General features: G+C 37.4%; 1 protein-coding gene across 1 annotated transcript; it reads left to right on the top strand.

Moving 5' to 3' along the window:
* Nucleotides 1-2783: 2783 nt before the first annotated feature.
* dis3l2 (DIS3 like 3'-5' exoribonuclease 2) lies at nt 2784-18974 on the top strand. The gene is made up of 21 exons (XM_042498235.1): nt 2784-2849; nt 4862-5619; nt 6616-6743; nt 6885-6938; nt 8262-8363; nt 8479-8662; nt 9333-9385; nt 9817-10046; nt 10134-10307; nt 11299-11378; nt 11490-11602; nt 11807-11914; nt 12028-12261; nt 12690-12769; nt 12934-13117; nt 13390-13476; nt 14026-14173; nt 14455-14585; nt 15518-15622; nt 16408-16512; nt 17313-18974. The coding sequence occupies exons 2-21, from the start codon at nt 4887-4889 to the stop codon at nt 17409-17411; spliced, it is 3132 nt and encodes a 1043-aa protein (XP_042354169.1). The 5' UTR covers nt 2784-2849; nt 4862-4886; the 3' UTR covers nt 17412-18974.
* The last annotated feature ends 719 nt before the right edge of the window (nt 18975-19693 follow it).

Here is a 19693-nt window from a genome sequence, read left to right as displayed (position 1 = left end):
TGATACAGTCTGTGTCTAATAGAGCAACAGCAGCCTTAATTAAGTCATGCAATTAATCCAATTAGAGCCTCATCGCGTTTTATGTTTGTCGCAAACTGCTGCACAGGTGAGTTATTATCAGGCACCAGATGTTTGCACGGACAGTCTGACTGGTTTTGTTGAAGTTTTTTCCATTTATTTATTTATTATATGTATGCATATGTGGTATATATACAATGTACAAACTAAATCAGGCATAAAACAAATAACATCAACATAAACAATACAGGATTGCTGATAACATCAGTCGCAATGAGAGACAAATGACATTGTTCAAAATAATTATACATAAATATATATAAATAATATCGACACATAAATATCTAGAAATTGCATCATAAATTAAATGAGACCGAAATACACAAAACAAAAAATCTAACTTTTATGAACTTCAGTGATATATGACAGTGACAAAGCAGCAAAGCTTTTACTGTTTAACCCTTTGACACCTGGATCAACATTAGTTGTCTTATGCTGCGTTCAGATGTCTTTCACAAACATTTAAATTTCTGAAATCTAAGAAAATTGGTTTGATTTCTTTCAAAAACACAGGAAAAAAAACATAATTAGGAACTTGGCAATAAATGTTCCATAAACTTAAAAACGATAATAGGAGACAAGGAAATGATCTGAAAAATAACTGGGGGATTATTAGACTTTTTTTTTTTTTTTTTTTTTAAGTTTTTAAAAAAAGTCCAGAAAACTGCATTTATAATTTTCTTAATTTTTTCTCTATCATTATTTTAAATATAATTTTTTTTTTCTTGAGGTCATTTTCTTGTTTATTGGGGGATTTTTTTTTTTGGTTTGTTTCTTTTTTTCTGAGTGCATATTATCAGGTATTTTTTTTGTAACTTTTTATTAATTCCTTTTTTATACTCTTTATACTATTTGTTAAAACGAGTCCCTCACAGCAGTTGAGCTCCTTCTCGCAGAAAACAAAAAAACAAAAATGCCAATCTCTACAATTGCCACTCTATGTCTTTTTAAGAAGTTCTTGCTCATGTTTGGGTCATTTCTTGTCTCCTTCCATCTTTTTCGAAGAAATCGAGCATATTTACTCAGCTTTCAAAGGGTTAATGACAACCACGCGTGAAGGCTTGTATCTGTATGCATCAGTGCTCGTGTGCGTTTTGCAGGAAATTATGGGCCTGTTTCATGGTGAAACATGACAACCTCACCTACGTTATATCCTCAGATGTCTGAAAGGCCCATCTGACTGCACACCTAGCCAAAATCATCCCCATATAAACCATCCCTGGAGAATTATTGTGTGTGTGTGTGTGTGTGTGTGTGTGTGTGTGTGTGTGTGTGTGTGTGTGTGTGTGTGTGTGTGTGTGTGTGTGTGTGTGTGTGTTTTTTTTGAAGGAGGCTTCATGACTTGTCTTGTACTATGCAAGCAAATCCAGGATGAACAGACAGGTGTGAAATCATCCTGTCAGGAGAGAGAAAAGAAAATATCCTGCGAATATAGGTGATAGCTGAGGACTATATTCATCCTGTAAGATAACACGTGCCGTCACACACTCACATGCAGAAATCACAGACACATGTCTGTCTGTCTGTCTGTCTGTCTGTCTGTCTGTCTGAATGTTACCTTCCTCAGATCGGTGTGATCAGACAGGATGGGCCTCATGGGGCTGGATGGGCCTCAGTCTTTGCTACCCTCTAGAGGAGGCTTGTGTCCCCTCTTTAGTTTCCAGTCAGGCCCATCCAGGAGTAAAAATGCAATTATATCCAGTAAACTATATTCATAATTATCTTAATTACATATCTTAAATTAGTTTACAAAATTATTATGACTTTGAAGATTTTTTTTCCAGGTAATTTCTCGCTTTGTATATTTTTTGGTCTGTACTTTGTTGTTTATTTATTTAGCGTTTTGGGGGGCAGATTTCTGGGTCATTTCTTCTTTTGTTGCTCATAACCTTCTTCTCCATGTTTTTAACACAAAAGCCAACTTGGCCGGGTTTCAAAGGGCTTAATGAATACTTTGATTGTATTCTCATCTTTGCTGAGCAACAGTTTTTTTGTGAAAGGATTAAAAGCTCGTCCCATATCGACGCCTGTCCCAAATATGATGAGGTCAGTGATATAAGCAAATAGTAGCCAGGCCTATTAATTGAGTTTTCTATTTTTTATTTATTTATTTTTATTTTTTCATCTTTGTCTCTGTCTCTGTTTAATCTATATTTGCACACACATATATATACAGTATATATGTATATGTGTGTGTGTGTGTGTGTATATATGTATGTATGTATGCATGTGTATATATATATACGCAACATATATATATAATACATAATATATTTAAATAAATAGTCTTTGTTACCCAGATAAGCAGTATTTGTTATCAGTTTTGTTAATTTAACTTTTTGTTTTATAAATGCTGAAAAATCTTTTTCCATTGTTTTTGTATGCATATGTATTTATTTATATATTTTTATCTTCTTTGTCTCTCTTTATTTACACAAACACACGTATACTATGTATATATGTAATGTAATTTTTTTTTATTTGTTTGTTGTTGGATTTGTGCATTTAATGTAAAAATATGTCAGAAATGTAATTTGAATTAAGTTAAAATTTGAATGTTAACTTTATCTTTTTCCGTCGTTTTTTTTTTTTATATAAATTTTTTAAAATCTTTTTTTATTTATTTTTTGTGCGTCTGTTATTTTCCGACAGCACTCAAACGCAGCCTGACTGTAACCGTTCATGACGTCACAGGAAGTGGATGTAGCAGTTAGCATCTCGCTCTGAACTGACCGGCAGCAAACTTACATAACTTTCACGCAGATAATAAGGTAATGTGTAAAAATGTTAACTTTGACAATCTTTCCGTCCACTTACGACTCGTCTATGGTGGTCAAGCTCGCGGTCTGTGTCACATACAGGTCGACATTTAACGTCAAACCGACGCCTGTCGTTGTAAATAGTTAGCATAGCTGATGCTAGTTAGCCTCTGCTAATAACTGTTAGCTAACGTGAGTTAACTGGTTTCAGCTCGGTTTTGTTTTAAAAAGCAGTCTGAGTTTTTCGCGATGTTAAAACCGAATGAAAATAGGTCATTTAAAGGTTGTTTTCTCGTGTAATCACCATTGCAACGACTTTAGGTAAAATTTGTTAATTTTATTCATGTTTACTTTTGTAATGATGACTAAACTAACCACATGATGTAAGAGGAGCAACACATCAGCTGCTGAGGAGGAATTTTGGGTTTAATTTAAGTTCTCATGTTTTTAATTACTATAACATCAATCATGATTTTACCTTTAACGATTAAGTCTGATCTTACAAGGACAAAAGTAACAAATATTTGAATTATGTTGTTACTTTTTTTTTTTTTTTAATTTTAATGGGGATTTTTTATTTTACCCATAAACAAAAAAATGAAGGTTCACATCCCCCTTTCTATTTTGTCTTAAATAATTTCAACTTTTTTGTTCAAACAAATTACAAAAATAAGTAACAGATTTTAAACTATTACAAAAATTATCCAGTAAAACCTCAGATGTGATATGAATTTGATTTATTTTGGTTTGCTTGCTTTTCTTTCTGTCACTGTTAGTTTTTTTTTCTTTAATATGTTTTATTGATTGTGTCAATATTATTATTATTATTATTTTTTTTATTATTATTATTAATTATGCTCTGTGTAAAATGCCAATTATCTGTGCCCACATGTATGTTTTTGTTTGCCTCACATATTTAGTATATATTTTAGTCAAGTAAAGATGTGGGGGGAAAAAGTCAGCTGCTGAGGAGTAACTTAAATTTTCTTAAAAATGAAACTTAGATAAGGCAGTACTAGACCCCACCACTTTTATTAGTATGAAGGCCTGGAAGTATGAATGGGGTTTGTATCTTTAATGTTGTAGGAAATTACACAGAGATTGAATGGAGAGTATAGAAATGAGAATACTATTAAAACTGAAAATCAAAAAAAAAAAATCAAAAATCAGTGAAAAACCTTTATATAGAGGTTGTTTTCTCATGTAATCATCATTGCAGTGTATCTTCATGTAATATTTGATAATTTTTTGTTATATTTGCATGTGTAATTGTGACTAAAATAAGCGGTATTGGTATTTAGCTTGTTCAAGATTAAAAATCAAACCAGTAAAGCAAAATGTGTAATGTGACGAGTGTTAATATGGAACCAAGTATGCACATATAAACTGTTTCTTTTGTACATTTGGAGATATAGGTCATAAAAAAATAAAATGTTAACACAATTGCCACCCATGAAACTCAAGATGTGAAAATGTATCTGTAAATGTACCTTGCATTGTTTAAACTTAAGTTAGTCTCATTTCTATACCCTCCATTCACTCTCTGTAGTTTGCCACAACTTAAAAAATACAAACACCATTCCCACTTCCATACATAAATTAACAATCAATTTCTTTGATGAACTGTAATTTACAAAAAGTTCAGTGTAATATGCACACTTTTTTCATTAAATAACTCTATCAGCGATCATTGAAATATAACACAGATACAGATAATCTGCAAAATGCCAAATATCAGATCCAATAATCCAACAGGCTGATATTCTGTTGATCCCTACTGGAAATTAACCAGTATTACCTAAAGTTACATTAAAATGATGACTACACGAAAAAACACTGTATCCCATTTTCTGTATTTTTAAAATCTCAAGATTTTTAGACAACCATTTCCTGTTTTTTGTCTATTTTGAATGCACTGAATTGCAAATAATGGCACCTAATTTAAGCCACCATTCCTGAAAGTTGCGTTTAATGACTTGTCTGTTAATTGTAGCTCTTACAGCAAATACTTTTTGCCTTTTCAGAGACGCTATCTTTAAGGATTGCCACATGGATTCTCCTCGGCAAACGAAGAATCTGGGTCGAGAGCCAAAGCGCAGCCAGAATCAGTCGAGCACTCCTCCTCAGAAAGACGCCTATGCCAGGCTCCTCAGCCAGCACTGCAGCAGCAAGTTCAGTCAGTATCTGGAGCAATATGCAAAGGACACAGCTTTTCAAAGGGAAGGAAATGGGCCAAGCACACTTTTCAAAGCCCAAAGTGACAGGCAGAACATACCACAGCGAAAAAGGGACCAGGTGCCATATGATTTCTCTGATTCGAGTGACTTCTCCCCCTCCTCCATGAAAAGCAGAGGAGAGGAGAGTTCTCTGTCTTTGTACATGGAGAAACTAAGCAACCGCAGCGCCCAGCAGGACTGCGAGAGGAAGCAGGGTGTGTCTGACAGACAGCGATGGGGACAGAGGAGGGACACGGCCACCAGCCACGATGGGGACGTCGAGTCCGGCGAGGAGCTCAGCTCTTTCAAACCCGATGATTCAAAGAAACACCAGAAGCAGCAGAAGAAAAACAAGGACTTAAAAGAGACTGACTCATTTGTTGGATGTCCCCAGTCCCCGAAGAAAGCAGGCACAGTTGGACAGGAGCAAGACAAGATGAAGAAGTCAAAGAAAAAAAACATGCCAAAGCAGCCAGAGGAGGAGAAAGGCAGAGAACGGTTTGACACTCAGATGTCAAGGCCAAAGTCCCCTCATGATAAAGACAAAAAACTGCAGCAGCCCAGAGGTAAACTCAAGGTTTTCTTTAATTCTCAGCAGGTTTATACACGTTATTATTATAATAACCAGGGAATCACCAGAAGCCCCACAATACAATATTATCACTTTACTTATACTTTAGTCAGGATAAAATATTATCCGATTTTAAACATTTAGCAATATGCTGAATATTGTGATAATATATATTAGAATATATTGTGATTTATTGCCTTTTTTTATTGTAAATTATGCCCTTAAAGATAAAAATAATCAACATCAGTTCTATCTATTCAGATAAAGTTTCTCACTTCAGTAAGTTTTTTTTTTTTGCAGAAAGAGGAATCTTGTGAACTGAAAAAGCATGCGATTTAATCTGTATTTTCATTATTAAGTTTTATAATTAAAAAATTGATCCTTGGGGTCTATGTATCAATGCAATATTACCACATAAAATATCGCAATATTATGATGTATCAGTTTTTCCCCTACCCTAATAATAATAATGCAGTTTTTTTTTTATTTCTTTATTAGGAACCAGTACAAATTACAAATATGTTCAGTGTTTTTGTTTTTTAACCGTCCCAGCCCTCTTTGTGGTGTAATAGAACAGAAAACAAAGTGCCACCTTATATCAAAACCCCACCCAAAATATCTCCTCCACCTAAATAAATGATAATAGTTAAAAAATTAATAAAACAAAGATTAAAAAACTGGGATAAAAACACTATAGAAAAGACTCACACCAAGAAATTAGATTACAGGATCAGAGGAGGTCCAGAGAGCTAAGAGTATTTACATAGGAAATGTCGCAGATGATCCTCTCAGGGAATATTTCATCTTTTCTAATGATAAAAAGGATATTAAATCAGACAACCAAAGGAGGATTAGGCCTTTTCCAATGTAATAACATGTCTACGGGCAAAGATTGAAGCAAAAGCAACAATTTCTGAACATTTCAAATAATGCAGTTTTATATATTAGATGGTTTGTGGTGGATTAAATCAATGACTTAAATCTTTTTCAGCTTCAAGTGCCAATTCACCTGCTGACAAGAAGAACAAAGGAGGCAGGGGATCAAAGAAACTAGTGTTTGAATCCTACATGACATTTGAGGAGGTTTCGCAGGGCGTTAAAAGAGGAGAACTCATTCAGGTACAAACCCGGAGTCAAAGTTCCTGAAGCTGTAATAAAATCTAAAGTGAAAATGGATGACATTACTCAAAGTGATCAAACTATTAAATCTCACAAGAAACCGGTGGTTTCATTTCTAAATTCTACATGCTTTCTCCACAGGGACCCTTACGAATCAACCCAAAGAAATACCATGAGGCTTTTGTCCCCTCTCCTGTAAGTTCAACCCAGAATGCATTTGACACATATTTAGCTGCCTCAACAACTTGATTCATTGATTTGATGGGTTCTTATAGCTGAACTTGTGTGTACAGGATGCTGCATGATAAAAATTAAGGATGCACACTAATTATCGGACCGATAAAACACAACAAGAGAAACATTTAGCGACTTATTTAGATCAGTGAACAAGGAGGAAATATACTGTCGAGGGTGGCCCTTGGCGTAGGAGATATACGAGGTCACCTAGAGCGACACGCTGGATGGGCGCCGCTGGTCGTGCTAAAAAAATTAAATAAATTAAAAAAATACCCGATAATAATTAGCTGTGCCTGTTAGCACCCTTTCTTTGTGTTCTGCCTTGAAAATAATGAATGAACAAATAAAAGGAGAAATAATCATAAACTCATTCCCCCGCTGGTGTCTCCGCCGGTGTCCGGCCCGGTCTCTGTCTCCGCCGGTGTCTCTGAATGTCCGCTCCGCTCTCATTGTCCAACAGGTGATCTCAATCTTTTTTCTAGGGCACAAAAATGTCTCAATCCGGCCCTGATACTGTCATTTATTAGCATGCTCGCTGCTCACAGTAACCGGTGTAAGCGGCCGTCGTCTCCCCTCTCCCTCCTTCTGCTCCGTGTGTGTGTGAGGGACATGAGAGGACATAATGAGAGGACACGCTGGACGCGGTTTGAGTTCAGGTGTAGTGAGTGTCCAGTTCGGTTATGCTGAATGAATAAACTGATATCTGATGTTTGATTCCTTCCAACAACAAGCAGAACAGCATGTAAATCTGCAGAGATCACAGCAGAGCTGTTACTTAGGGACTGTTCTGTAGCTGCTGCTTCCTGACATTTTGGGGAATGTTCCTCTCTATAGTTTCTCTATAACTCAAACACAATATTATTTTCGGCATTATTTTTTGTACAATTCAAGTTGACATAAGAAGATAAGGGGAAAAAAAACAAAAGTAAAAATGACATTGGTTTTGCTCTTGAAAAATATGACGATTTTCCAGCCTTTTGTCTGAAATGTAGTTTTGCAAATTATACACCTGTACTCACCACATCTCAGCCTTTCTTACCCTCAGGTAATAAAAAAAAACAAACAAAAAGAAATGATCGGTTATCGGTATCTTATCAGTCACGAGAAACTGGAAATTATCAGTTTATCGGTATCGTTTGAAATAATCATTATCGTGCATCACTGATAAATAAACCTCAGCCTGAGATTTAATCGTATAAGTCAGTGCATTAACGTGTTTTTAAAGGTTAAAAAAGTAAAAGACAGGCAGGAGTAAGCTTTCTTTCTTTTTCATTTTCGCAGGATGACACACGGGATATATTTCTTGATGGGATCGTAGCTCGCAACAGAGCACTCAATGCAGACATTGTTGTGGTGCAAATCCTCCCCCGGGAGCAGTGGAAGGTACACAATGCTCACCTTTCCATGCACAGTGTAGTTTTAGTTCGTAAGCCCCATGTTTTAAACTGTGGCATCAGCTTTTAAAAAATCATGATGACGGGTGTATGTGTTTGTTAAGGTTGTGAAGTCAGATACTGACTGTGAGGGCGCCAGCGAGTCAGAGACCCAGAAGGAAAACACGGTGCGAACGGCGCAGAAAAAGACGGCACGAACGCCAAGGCCTGATGTTGTTGTGGAGGACCAGTGCAGCGACCAGGAGGAACTCATCCGAAAAGTGCAGAGCACCAACATCACTGACACAGGTACAGATGTGATGGAGATGTTGCCAATTATAATTAACATAGCAACTGTGGTATCAAATTGGAACTATTCAGTAGGTATTTTATTTTGGTAATGGAGCTGTAAGGACTGATTCAAATTGTCGATCAACAGAAAATTAATAGGCAACTATTTAGCTAATCAAGTAATTGTTTTGTTGTTTTGTTTTTAGCAAAAAAAAGTCAAACATTTGCTGGTGTCATGTTTCTTAAATGTTACAATTTGATGATTTTCTTTGTCACAGATAAAAACAAAAGACTGTCTAGATTTGGATTTTCGGACTGTTGGTGAGATAAAACATATCAAGTTAAGAAGTGACTCATACTTCTAGTTGAATATTATTTTTTATTCTAGTTGAATTTTTATTTGTGTGTCTGAAGCAATTAGTGTATATAACAAGGGATGACCCCGCCTGCAGGTGCTGCCATCGTGGGCTGGTAAAATGAGCCAGAGTTTGCTCAGTAGTGACTTGATGTCAAACCCAAGTTTATTAAGATCCATGTTGCAGAGTGTATCTGCGCTAAATTTATTAGATTGCAAAGTCTACAGGAGGCTTTAAACAGTATTTGATCTGAAGCGAGTACCGATGCACAGAAACAAAAACAAGTTATTGTTCAGCTAATATAAGTTTTCCTTTTCATGTGATGGAAACAGAGGACCCCTCAACGCCGCGGGCCAACGACGAAATACTCCAGAAGACTGCGAAAGTGAGCATTTCGCCTATCAGTTGTGCTGTTTTTCTTGCTTTCTTCTCTCTTGCTTTTATTTATAAAAATGTTCCAGATAAAAAATAACTGAAGAAACAGCAGGAGCATGATAAATAGGTTCTGTGTGACTTAATTGTATTTGCTCAAAGTTTAATATCCATCCAGCTGAAGGCCTGAGGAAAGTGTGCCAAGTAGCCGCAACAACTTAACAAATGATCTGTCTACTTCATAAATCTGCACATTTCTTGTCAGTGAAAGGCTTTTACAATGAGAAGAAACTACAAGGAGTATTTTGTTTTGAATGATTTCCTAAGATCACAAAGTTCCTCTTGGTCTTACACTTTTTCTTCGTTCTCTTGTGCTCAGGATGTTTGAATGAAAAAACTTGAATTAAAAGTCATCACTGTGCTTCCCTCATTACTGTCTGTCAGGTGGTGTACATTGTTGAAAAGAAACACTCCAGAGCCGTGACGGGCTTCCTAAAGTTCCTACCAGATAAACCTTTTGCCATGTTCTCCCCTGTCGACCACCGGGTGCCACGGATCAACGTCTTCCTCGCTGACTGTCCCCAAGACTTTCGTTCCCGCCCGGGCGACTACGCCAACACCTTGTTCATATGTCGGATTACCAACTGGGCCGCCGACAGCAACTTTGCAGAAGGGTGAGTGATATGTTCAAAGCTTGATGCAGGGAACCATTTCAACAGTTTAACAACCAACTTAAATATCTATCATAATTTTTCCTTCAGTAAACTCGCAAAGACGCTGGGCCAGGCTGGAGAAATCGAGCCGGAGACGGAGGGCATCCTGACCGAGTATGACGTCGATTTCTCCGAGTTCTCAGAGGACGTGTTAGACTGCTTACCCAAAAACCTGCCCTGGACCATCCCGCCTGAGGAGATGAAGAAGAGGAGGGACCTGAGGTAGGACTGTGGAGCCCACACATGCTTATATGGCTCTATATCCCTTTCTGTTTGGATGTGTTTTATGTGTGTTATGTTTTTTGAGTGGCAACATGCTAAAGATCCAGCTGTGCACAAGAGAAAAACATGAGCTCTATGGACCCCCAAAGCACTCATATATACAATAAGCACCATAACATTACTTCAAAGCTCTCAGTGCAATACAATCTCAGGTTAGAGAGGAGAGCAGTTCTTTTTCTATTTTTATCGATCATTTTTTGATGGAGAATTCACTTCACCCATGTAAGGAGCCCTTCACAAGATGAAATAAACATTGTATTCTCTTTGTTCAATGTTGCTGTTTTTCAAACGAAGTTAATGTTGTTTTGCTGATTTATTATGGTCCTTTTCCCCTTATAACAAGCACAAAGAAAAAGAATTACTATCAGGATGCTGATGTCTCAGTACCTAACTTACTAACTAGCAAGCTTATGTTGCATTATTTTGCTGATTTGTGCATGACGCATTTCAACATATTTCCATTTTGAGTTCCCCTGTTTGATAATATGTCACGCTTAAATTTGAACTTAAGTCCAACAGCAAAGTAGCAACACTTATAAAAACAAAAGATCACTTGATTGATTGATAGCATGAAACTCATGTTGTGAGCTAATAGGGAGCATCCATGCCTTTCTGTCAGGATCAGATACATGGCAAAAGTCATTGTGATAATGCAATTGTTGTCATTGTTGCATCTGTTTACATGAATGCCATCAACAACAACTGATGATGTATCAGGGTCTCGAGTAATTGTTCCATTTCGTTGGGGAAGATTTTAACCACCACCCCGTGTAACTCTGCTATTTCTCACCCTATTCTTTGTTTTTAAATGCTTTTTTTGGCGTTCGAAAACAAAATGCCGGGTCAGAAATAACAGATGGGATTGGACCAAAGGCTTAAGTTTCAGATGTGTATCTATGTGATTCATGAAGCACTGTTGTCTCATGTGTAGGAAGGAGTGTATCTTCACCATCGACCCTGCAACAGCCAGAGACCTGGACGACGCTCTGTCCTGTAAACAACTCCCAGATGGTAAACTACCTTCACCGTGATGATAATGAAAATCATTAACACTGATTAGAGATATAGATGGTGTTTGTACTTAGGGATAAGAGGTTGTGTTATAGATTGTCTTTTTAACAGGTAACTTTGAGGTGGGAGTCCACATCGCCGATGTGAGTTACTTTGTGGAGCAGGACAACACTCTGGATGCCGTCGCCAGTCAAAGAGCGACTAGTGTGTACATGGTTCAAAAGGTGAGCGCTCCTTGACTCTTAAAAATATTAAAATACGCTACTTTGCATTGTGTCATGCTTGAAACTGCTAGATGATCTGACCCAATTTTGTCGCATTATACAGCTTTTTTAAAGTTTATTTCTGACTAGTGATTTCTCTGTTGTAGCTCAACAAACATATACTTTATTTTTTAAGCGCTCTATGTTTTGTTTGTCACTGCCCAGGTGATCCCCATGCTGCCGAGGCTGCTGTGTGAGGAGCTCTGCAGTCTGAATCCTCTCACCGACAGACTCACTTTCTCTGTCATTTGGAAAATAACACCAGAAGGGAAGGTATGAACATTTAAAATTCATGGACGACTTTTTATCAGCAGTCAAAGCTCGGGTTGTTTATATGTTTTGTGATTTATCTGACTGGTTCCACTTAACTGTCACACCTCCTTTAGATCCTGAGTGAGTGGTTCGGCCGCTCAGTCATCAGATCCTGCATAAAGCTGAGTTACGACCACGCTCAGAGCATGATCGAGGCCCCTGAAAAGATGTTTACCGCTGAGGAGCTTCCGCCCTGCGACCCTGAGCACCCCATCGATGAGATCCATCAGGCTGTGCTCAACCTGCACTCCATCGCCAAGAACCTCCGAGCTCAACGCTTCTCGGGAGGAGCCCTCAGACTGGACCAGGTGAGTCCTCGTTGACTTGGGGTCGACTCCAGTCTCTGTGGTACAGTTTCTTTTCATAGTTAAAGCAATAATGCGTACTAATAAAATGTCTAAAAACAAAGAGATCTATGTTATATATTTTGTTGAGTTCGCCGTCTAGCTCACCTGGTTGATCAGGCGCCCCATGTACAAAGGCTACGCTGTTGCCACAGCAGTCACAGGTTTCAATACGACCCACGGTCCTTTGCTGCATGTCTTCCCCTCTTCCTTCCCCCAAGCCACTCCTGTCCGATCAAATAATGGCAAAAAAAAGATGATTTGAGCTGGCTAACATTATTGAGTCCAGAAATAGTTTTGTTACAGAAACAGATGGAAACAACACCCAGGTTATTGAATTTGTTCGATTTCTAACCTTATTTTCTGTACGTGCCTTTTGTTTTTTGTTTCAGCTGAAATTGTCTTTCACTCTGGACAAAGAGTCCATGATGCCTCAGGGCTGCTACATCTACCAGTACAGAGACAGCAACAAGTGAGTGATAAACCTCTCAGATGTGTCTGTGTCCCTTCTTTTTGTCTTCCAGCATTAACATTAACAGGACATGACACATGCACAGTCTTTTCTTAAAATATATTTCTGTTCACTTTGTTCTGCCGTCTCGCTTTTTCACGAACATTAATAACCTTGTTCTCCAGGTTGGTGGAGGAGTTCATGTTGCTAGCCAACATCGCCACAGCCAACCACATCTACCGCAAATTTCCTGAGCTGGCCCTGCTCAGACGCCATCCTCCACCGAAGGCCAAGATGGTGGATGAGCTGCAGGAGCTTTGTGACCAGTTGGGAATCGACATAGATCTCTCCTCTGCAGGAGCGCTGCATGTCAGTACTCATAACGCAACAAACATGGATGTGAAGTACTTAAGATTTCAGAAAAAGTACAAATTATGTTGGTTTTATGAATATTTTCTGAGTGTGATCAAATTCAAGCGTCCCATTTCTTGTCCATTGTTGTATGAGTATGCTTCCCTCTCAGTGATATCACAGGGGATGTGAAGTAATTAAAGAAGCTTTTGAGTAATTTGAACATGATGTCAAAGAAGAGCCCTTTTTATTAATGATTAAAATCTCTTTTCTGCTTTTTTAACATGCAGAAGAGTCTCAACACCACTCTGGGCGATGATGAGTACACCACTGCCAGAAAAGAAGTCCTCACCCACATGTGCTCCAGACCCATGCAGGTTAGAGCTCAGCGGCCGCTGCTGACCGACACTGTCCATTTTATTCATTTGATCATTTTTTGTGGAATGAATTTGCCTTTCAAAGAATGAGTTTCTTCAAAACATGACGCCCACGGTCATTGAAAGTAAAACATGTAGCTCAGTAATAAGTTACTTTAAAGGCATGGTTAGGATTTTTCTAAGTGGGGTTGTATGAGGCACCAAATTGACCACAGTCAGTGCATTCGGTACAATATATGTCTGCTAGCATGCCTCCAGTTTGGAGGAGCAGGCTGTAGAACAGAATCAGACTTTATAGTCAATTAGGGCTTGCAGATAAAACAATAACGATATCAATCACGTTATAACTTTTCTTCGATTGAAATAAGAGACGTAGTTGATACAGTGTCGCATTCCAGCCATGTTTTGACAGACAACACGAACAGCCAATGATAATAAGAATAGCACTGCGGCGAACGTGAGACTAAAACTGAATATGTACCATTTTAACCTTTCCAGAAATATTTGTGCATATTTCTGTATTTAATGTGAATTATTGGTGTTTCCCAGATGGCGTTGTACTTCTGTACAGGCGTACTGAAGGAGGAGCATGTCTTTAAGCACTACGCCCTCAATGTTCCTCTCTACACTCACTTCACTTCACCCATCAGACGCTACGCTGACATCATCGTCCACCGGCTGCTGGCTTCTTCTCTGAGTGCGTACCTCCTCTGTTAAAATCTCTTTAGGACACACAAAAACAAACGCACACATTTAAACAAATAACGGACTGTCCTGTTTGTCCCACACAGTGCTGCGGGTGTTGTGCAGGACACAAAGCAGCCTCAGATCTCACACTGAGCTGATGCATTGTTTGAGCTGCTGTCTTTTCCATTGTTTCTGATCTCTCTGCTTCTGTCTGCTCTGACTGTGCGCGTGTCAGTTTATTTTTTTTCTTCTCATACTTATAATGTGTGTGTTTGTCCATTTTACTTGCAGAATGTGGGCCCCATTTGAGGCTGTCAACACAAGAAGTCGAAAAACAGGCATCACACTGTAATGAGAAGAAGACCGTGTCCAAGAGAGTCCAGGAGCTCAGCTCCGAGCTCTTCTTCGGAGTCTTTGTAAAGGTGGGTAGACACATCGCAACATGCTGTCAACAAGTGGGACAGACGGAAAAACATTATTATTTAAAATTTGATATAATATATTTCAAACATGAAAAAATAAAATAGAGAAATGATTATACAAACAAGCAGACAGACAAAACAACCCCAAATCAGATATCTACAATTTTTCATGATTATTTACAGAAAAAAAGAGGAAGATAAACTAGCAAAAATATAAAGTAACCAGATAAATAAACAGTAACCCTGTTAACACCTGGTGATTGTCAAACCCCTCTTTATCCCTGTACCTCATGAAAATTATGTTTTTATACATTATTTTAAAACGGTTCATGGTCGGACATTGTTTTAGCTCCACATTAAAACTGTTCCAGAGCTTCATCCCACAGACTGATACACAGAAATTTTCCCTGGTTGTACGAACGCTGTAAGTTTTGAAATGAGAATTTCCCCTCAAAATATTTGTTTGCTTTTCAAGCTTTAAGTTAATTTTTGTCGTCTTTGTTTCGGTGGCTATCATGTTCTAAAAATTACAGCTTTTACATTAAATTCTCACTCAACCACAACATAAATTAATTCTTTATGAAATGTGGTTCTACATACCTTCTGTTATCTTCACTTTACACCCCGAAGTTTTAACTAACACCAAACTCCATCTATACGCATTTTCACAATATGAGACATTTGTCATTTAAGTTCCAGAACAATTTTGTTTCACATTTCATATTATTCTGTAGTTAGAGTAATATTTTTGGCTCTGACCCTGGATGAATCTTGAGTTAAAGCTTACGTAATATCATCCTCAAAAGAAAAATGCTCAGCAGTTCATCTGGATGCCTAAAATGTCAAATAAGCCAGAGTTTAAACTCTTGATTTCCGGTCTGAACCACACTGACATTGTACTGATGTTTGTTTTATTGTTCTGCGCTCCACAGGAGTGTGGCCCTCTGGACTCTGAGGCCATGGTGATGGGCGTGCTGGATCAGTCCTTTGATGTGCTGGTTCTCAAATACGGAGTGCAGAAACGCATCTACTGCAAGGTCAGCCCCAAAACACTCATTTCACAGGGTACAGTTTCAGACCACATCCACACTAATACTTTTTATTTTCCAGTGAATTGCAGTATATGCAAACCTTTTTTGTACCATTTCAGAAAGAATCTCTGTCGATACTTACGTGCATGAAAACTCATATCACATGACCGTTTATGTGCACTGGGCATGCACGTACCGGTGTGAGCAGGAAGCAGATTTTCTACTCTTCAATTAGTGGCTTTTACACAGAGATACAGGGCCACAATGAAGACCCCCTTTTATAGAAGTCCCAGAGTTTTTAAACTAAAACAGCGTCAGCAGCGTTATCAGGTTTTTCAAGGTCTTAGGGTTTCTAAAAATGCCGGACTAGTGTAGATGCTAAAGGTCGCCAAAGTTATGTATTTTTGAGACGAAAATGTATTAGTGTGGATGCGGTCTCTGTGTTTGTGAATTTGTGTATAAACTCAATATAAAGAGAGCAATTTCACTTTCAGCTGAATATAAATATATATTTTGTGGTATAATTATTTCATGTAGTGATTTTAGATGTCGCCTTTTGTATTCTCAGAAACAATTTGGTCCTAATTTCTTTGCAGTTTCATTTTGCCGTTTACATAATGACAGATACTGTTTTGACTGTCAGTTACTTTGTAATTTATTTCGCAGTGTTTGTTACCAACGTAAAGCTCATTCAGGAGAGAAAATGTTTCTAGATTGACGGTGGTTTGACAGAAGGTCAAGTGACAGTTTCTTCTGAAACAGTTTGAAACCATTTTTGTGTCCGCCTCCAGTCTGTCGTGGGCCTGGACTCGTTCCACCATCGTAAAGTGGGGAAGAAATCAGAGCTGACTCTCGTCTGGACATCAGAAGACCCAGAGAAAGCCCCAGTAGAGCAGGTGAGAGCCGCAGACACTGAAAATGCTTCTGTCACGGTGAAGCCTGTCAGTAGGAAAACAGACATATTATTCAATATAAATAAAAATATAGGATTTAATTTCAGGGTTTTATTGGCTTATAAATCTTTTCTGTGTGACCCTAACTTTGAGAGAACCCTAAAAAAATGTTTTGATAAGTTTTTTGATAACTTTTCAATAAGTCAAAACCAAAAAAACTTAAAAACTTAAACTTAAAATGTTTTTTAATAAATGGGCGTGACGCCTTCACATTTTAACACAGTCTTCATCACAAGGAAGTGCAAAGACATTAAGCCGATTTATTAAAGTGTTTTCTAACTTTTGTAAAACCGTGTACCCTGGAATTTTTCTGTCTTATTGACAAAAAACCAAGTCTAACCTCTCCGTCCTTTTTTTGTTATAATTTTTATCCTTAAATCCAAAGAGCACCTGTTTTTGAAACTTACACATATAAAGAAACTCTCTTCAGACAAACGTATAAGAACTTCAAAACAACTAATGTGATAGTTACGAGACACAGGGGCACAACAATGTATGCAGCCCTGTTTCACAGATTATTGATTTAAAATACAAATTCTCAGAGTAACTAACAGTACAAAGATTAAAAAACAGAAAAACAAGATTACTAGCTTGTTCCCTGAATTGTTGGAGCAGCTACTCTTGGTAAGATGGTCAGAAAGTGTCTTTGGCTTTGTAAGTTGACCGACGTCAATATAATAATAATAATAATAAGAAGAAGAAGAAGAAATAGTTGCAATAATATTCTTTTTTTTCACTTACAGGTAATTTCGATCTTCACGTTAGTGGAGGTGCAGCTCAAAGCGGACGGTGCACCCTTGAAATACAGTGCGGTGCTCAAGAGGCCTGAGGATAACGAATAATAAACACGTAGATGTACTGTAAAGCACGCCGACATTGCACATTTTCTTTTGTTAATCGGTAGTTTAGAAGCAGTATTACTGTGGTAAAGCAAAGGAATCACTCATCAGGTCAGAGTCAGATTTCAATTTAATTCAAAAAACTCTTTTTGCTCTTAAATTAAAGACCCATGCCAGTGTTTTTCATGTGAGCCCACTTACTACAAATTATCCACACACACATACATGACTGCTGCTTATTCTCTAAATTATATTATTGTGATAAATATTTCTTAATTTGCTTTTAAAGGGCCTTTGCAGCCAGCTTTCCTTTGGTTTTTATTTGTTTCTGTGATATATTGAAGTCCAGATAGACCTGAAACATCAAGATCTAAGGCACAAAGGGCAAGTTCTTCAGTAATTAATAGAAACTAGAGGGCCACTCAGCGGGAGAAGACTTCTGTCAACACCAAATATCTTATCTGGCAGTGTCCACAAAAGTAAAAAATCATTAGTGTATCTACCCTGTAAGTTGGATTCACTCCAAATATTAATGGGTCTTTTTTTGGCTCGTGCTTTACACCAGTTTTAATAAAATCAGTTTTAATGGCCAGTATTTTATCGACAATCCTGCTGACAAAAACCGAAAAGAAAACACGACCTCCTTGGCGTAAATAATGGCCATCTTGAAAGTAGAAAACCTTTAAAATTGATACACACTCACAGACCCTGATGTGATGAGATTTCGCTTAAGGGACTGAAAAGATTTTGGTTGTTGGATACGATTAAGACCGGACAACTATACTTGAGACTAATGATCAAAGTAGTCACTGTTTTATGACTCTCAGGGCTGGGACACACGCTTAAACACTTCTGAAACACTTTTAAAACACAAGTTACTGGCTGTGACTTTAGTGCTTACTTCGTGCCGACGTCAGAGAGAGCGGAGTGCAGAGGTGACAGCTTCACTCACGCTTTAACCGCACTTTCAATGTGTCTACATTATTTAAAAAAAAATTATTTGAGGGCGCAAAAAATGCAGCATGTGTAGGGGCTCTTACTCACATTGGGTGATGTGTATGATTTATAGTAAGTGGTTAAAAACATTTAAACACAAGTAAATGAGTGAATTTTAAATTGAATTGTGACCTGATCTGATGGTGACAGAACTAAGGCAGCAATGACTTTTAATTTGCTGTTGATTTATTGGCCTTTATGAGGACAGTTTTGATGTGATATAACTGTTGTACACAGTCTGATGCATGAAAACTGATTTTCAGTTTAGTTTTAATTGCTGGTCTCCTGCTTTTGTTTGACGAGAGAGTTTTATTTGTGTTTGCAAAGCAATAGAGAATACCACACTACTGAAGTTTACGCAGCAGGCTAAGGTGGTTTAAATAGAAGCTGTTATTGTTTGAGTGAAGCTACATGGATGAAACAGTAAAAATGTAGCAGTAATAGTAAGATAAAACCTTTTACTATATCTGATTCATAAAGCAGGTTTATTAACCCCTTATTTAAAAAAAAAACATGCTTGGGAAAAAGGCAATGATTAACTTGGTAAAAAATGCCCTGCAAATAAAAATAGTAAAGTGACAATATTTTTTTAAAGGGTGTATCAAAAAAAAAAGCCCGTAAATTGATATTTAGAATTTGTTGAATTTTTTAAAATAATTTTAAATTATAAATTTCAAAATTTTCTGCACTTTTTTTGAGTCATTTCCTTTCGGTTTTTAATTTTCTATTTTTGCTTGTTTTCAGGAATTTTTCTCGTAACATTTTTTTAAAATTTCCAACTAATTTTTTGGCCATATCTCATTAAGTTGGTCATTGCCTTCTCCCCACTGAAAGAAATTTAACCTATTTCCCAGGTTTCAAGGGTTAATAGTTGCTTAAAAACATAATAACAGTCACCAAATGTCACCATGGAGTTTTTACATTGCCGTATGTATTTATAGTGTTTTATAAAGGAAGAGTTTTAGATTCTTCTGGGTAATGAAGTACAGCTCATAGGACTTTTCATGAGACTTTTGCTCTTAAAGCAGAGTCTCATGGATCTAACATATTGTTCTAGTCTAAACTGAGGCACATTGTTTTTTGTATTATCTGTGCAAGACGGGCCAAAGCTTAATAATTTCTCGTCTGACTGTTTTTAACACAAAACATAGGACTGACTTGAATGTGAATTGCTGCTGAAAGAGGTTGGTGGCCTTGAGATCTTAATTAATTTTCTGTTGGCTCTTTTGAGTGCTTCCAACTGTTTTTTTTTTGTATGCTCAGACTTTATTTGTGCAGCACAAAAAAAC

The sequence above is a fragment of the Plectropomus leopardus genome, chromosome 12 (genome assembly GCF_008729295.1).
Source record: "Plectropomus leopardus isolate mb chromosome 12, YSFRI_Pleo_2.0, whole genome shotgun sequence".
NCBI classification, from domain to species: Eukaryota; Metazoa; Chordata; class Actinopteri; order Perciformes; family Serranidae; genus Plectropomus; species Plectropomus leopardus.
Note: the sequence above shows the minus strand (reverse complement) of the source record. Positions and strands in the feature narration are given on the sequence as shown.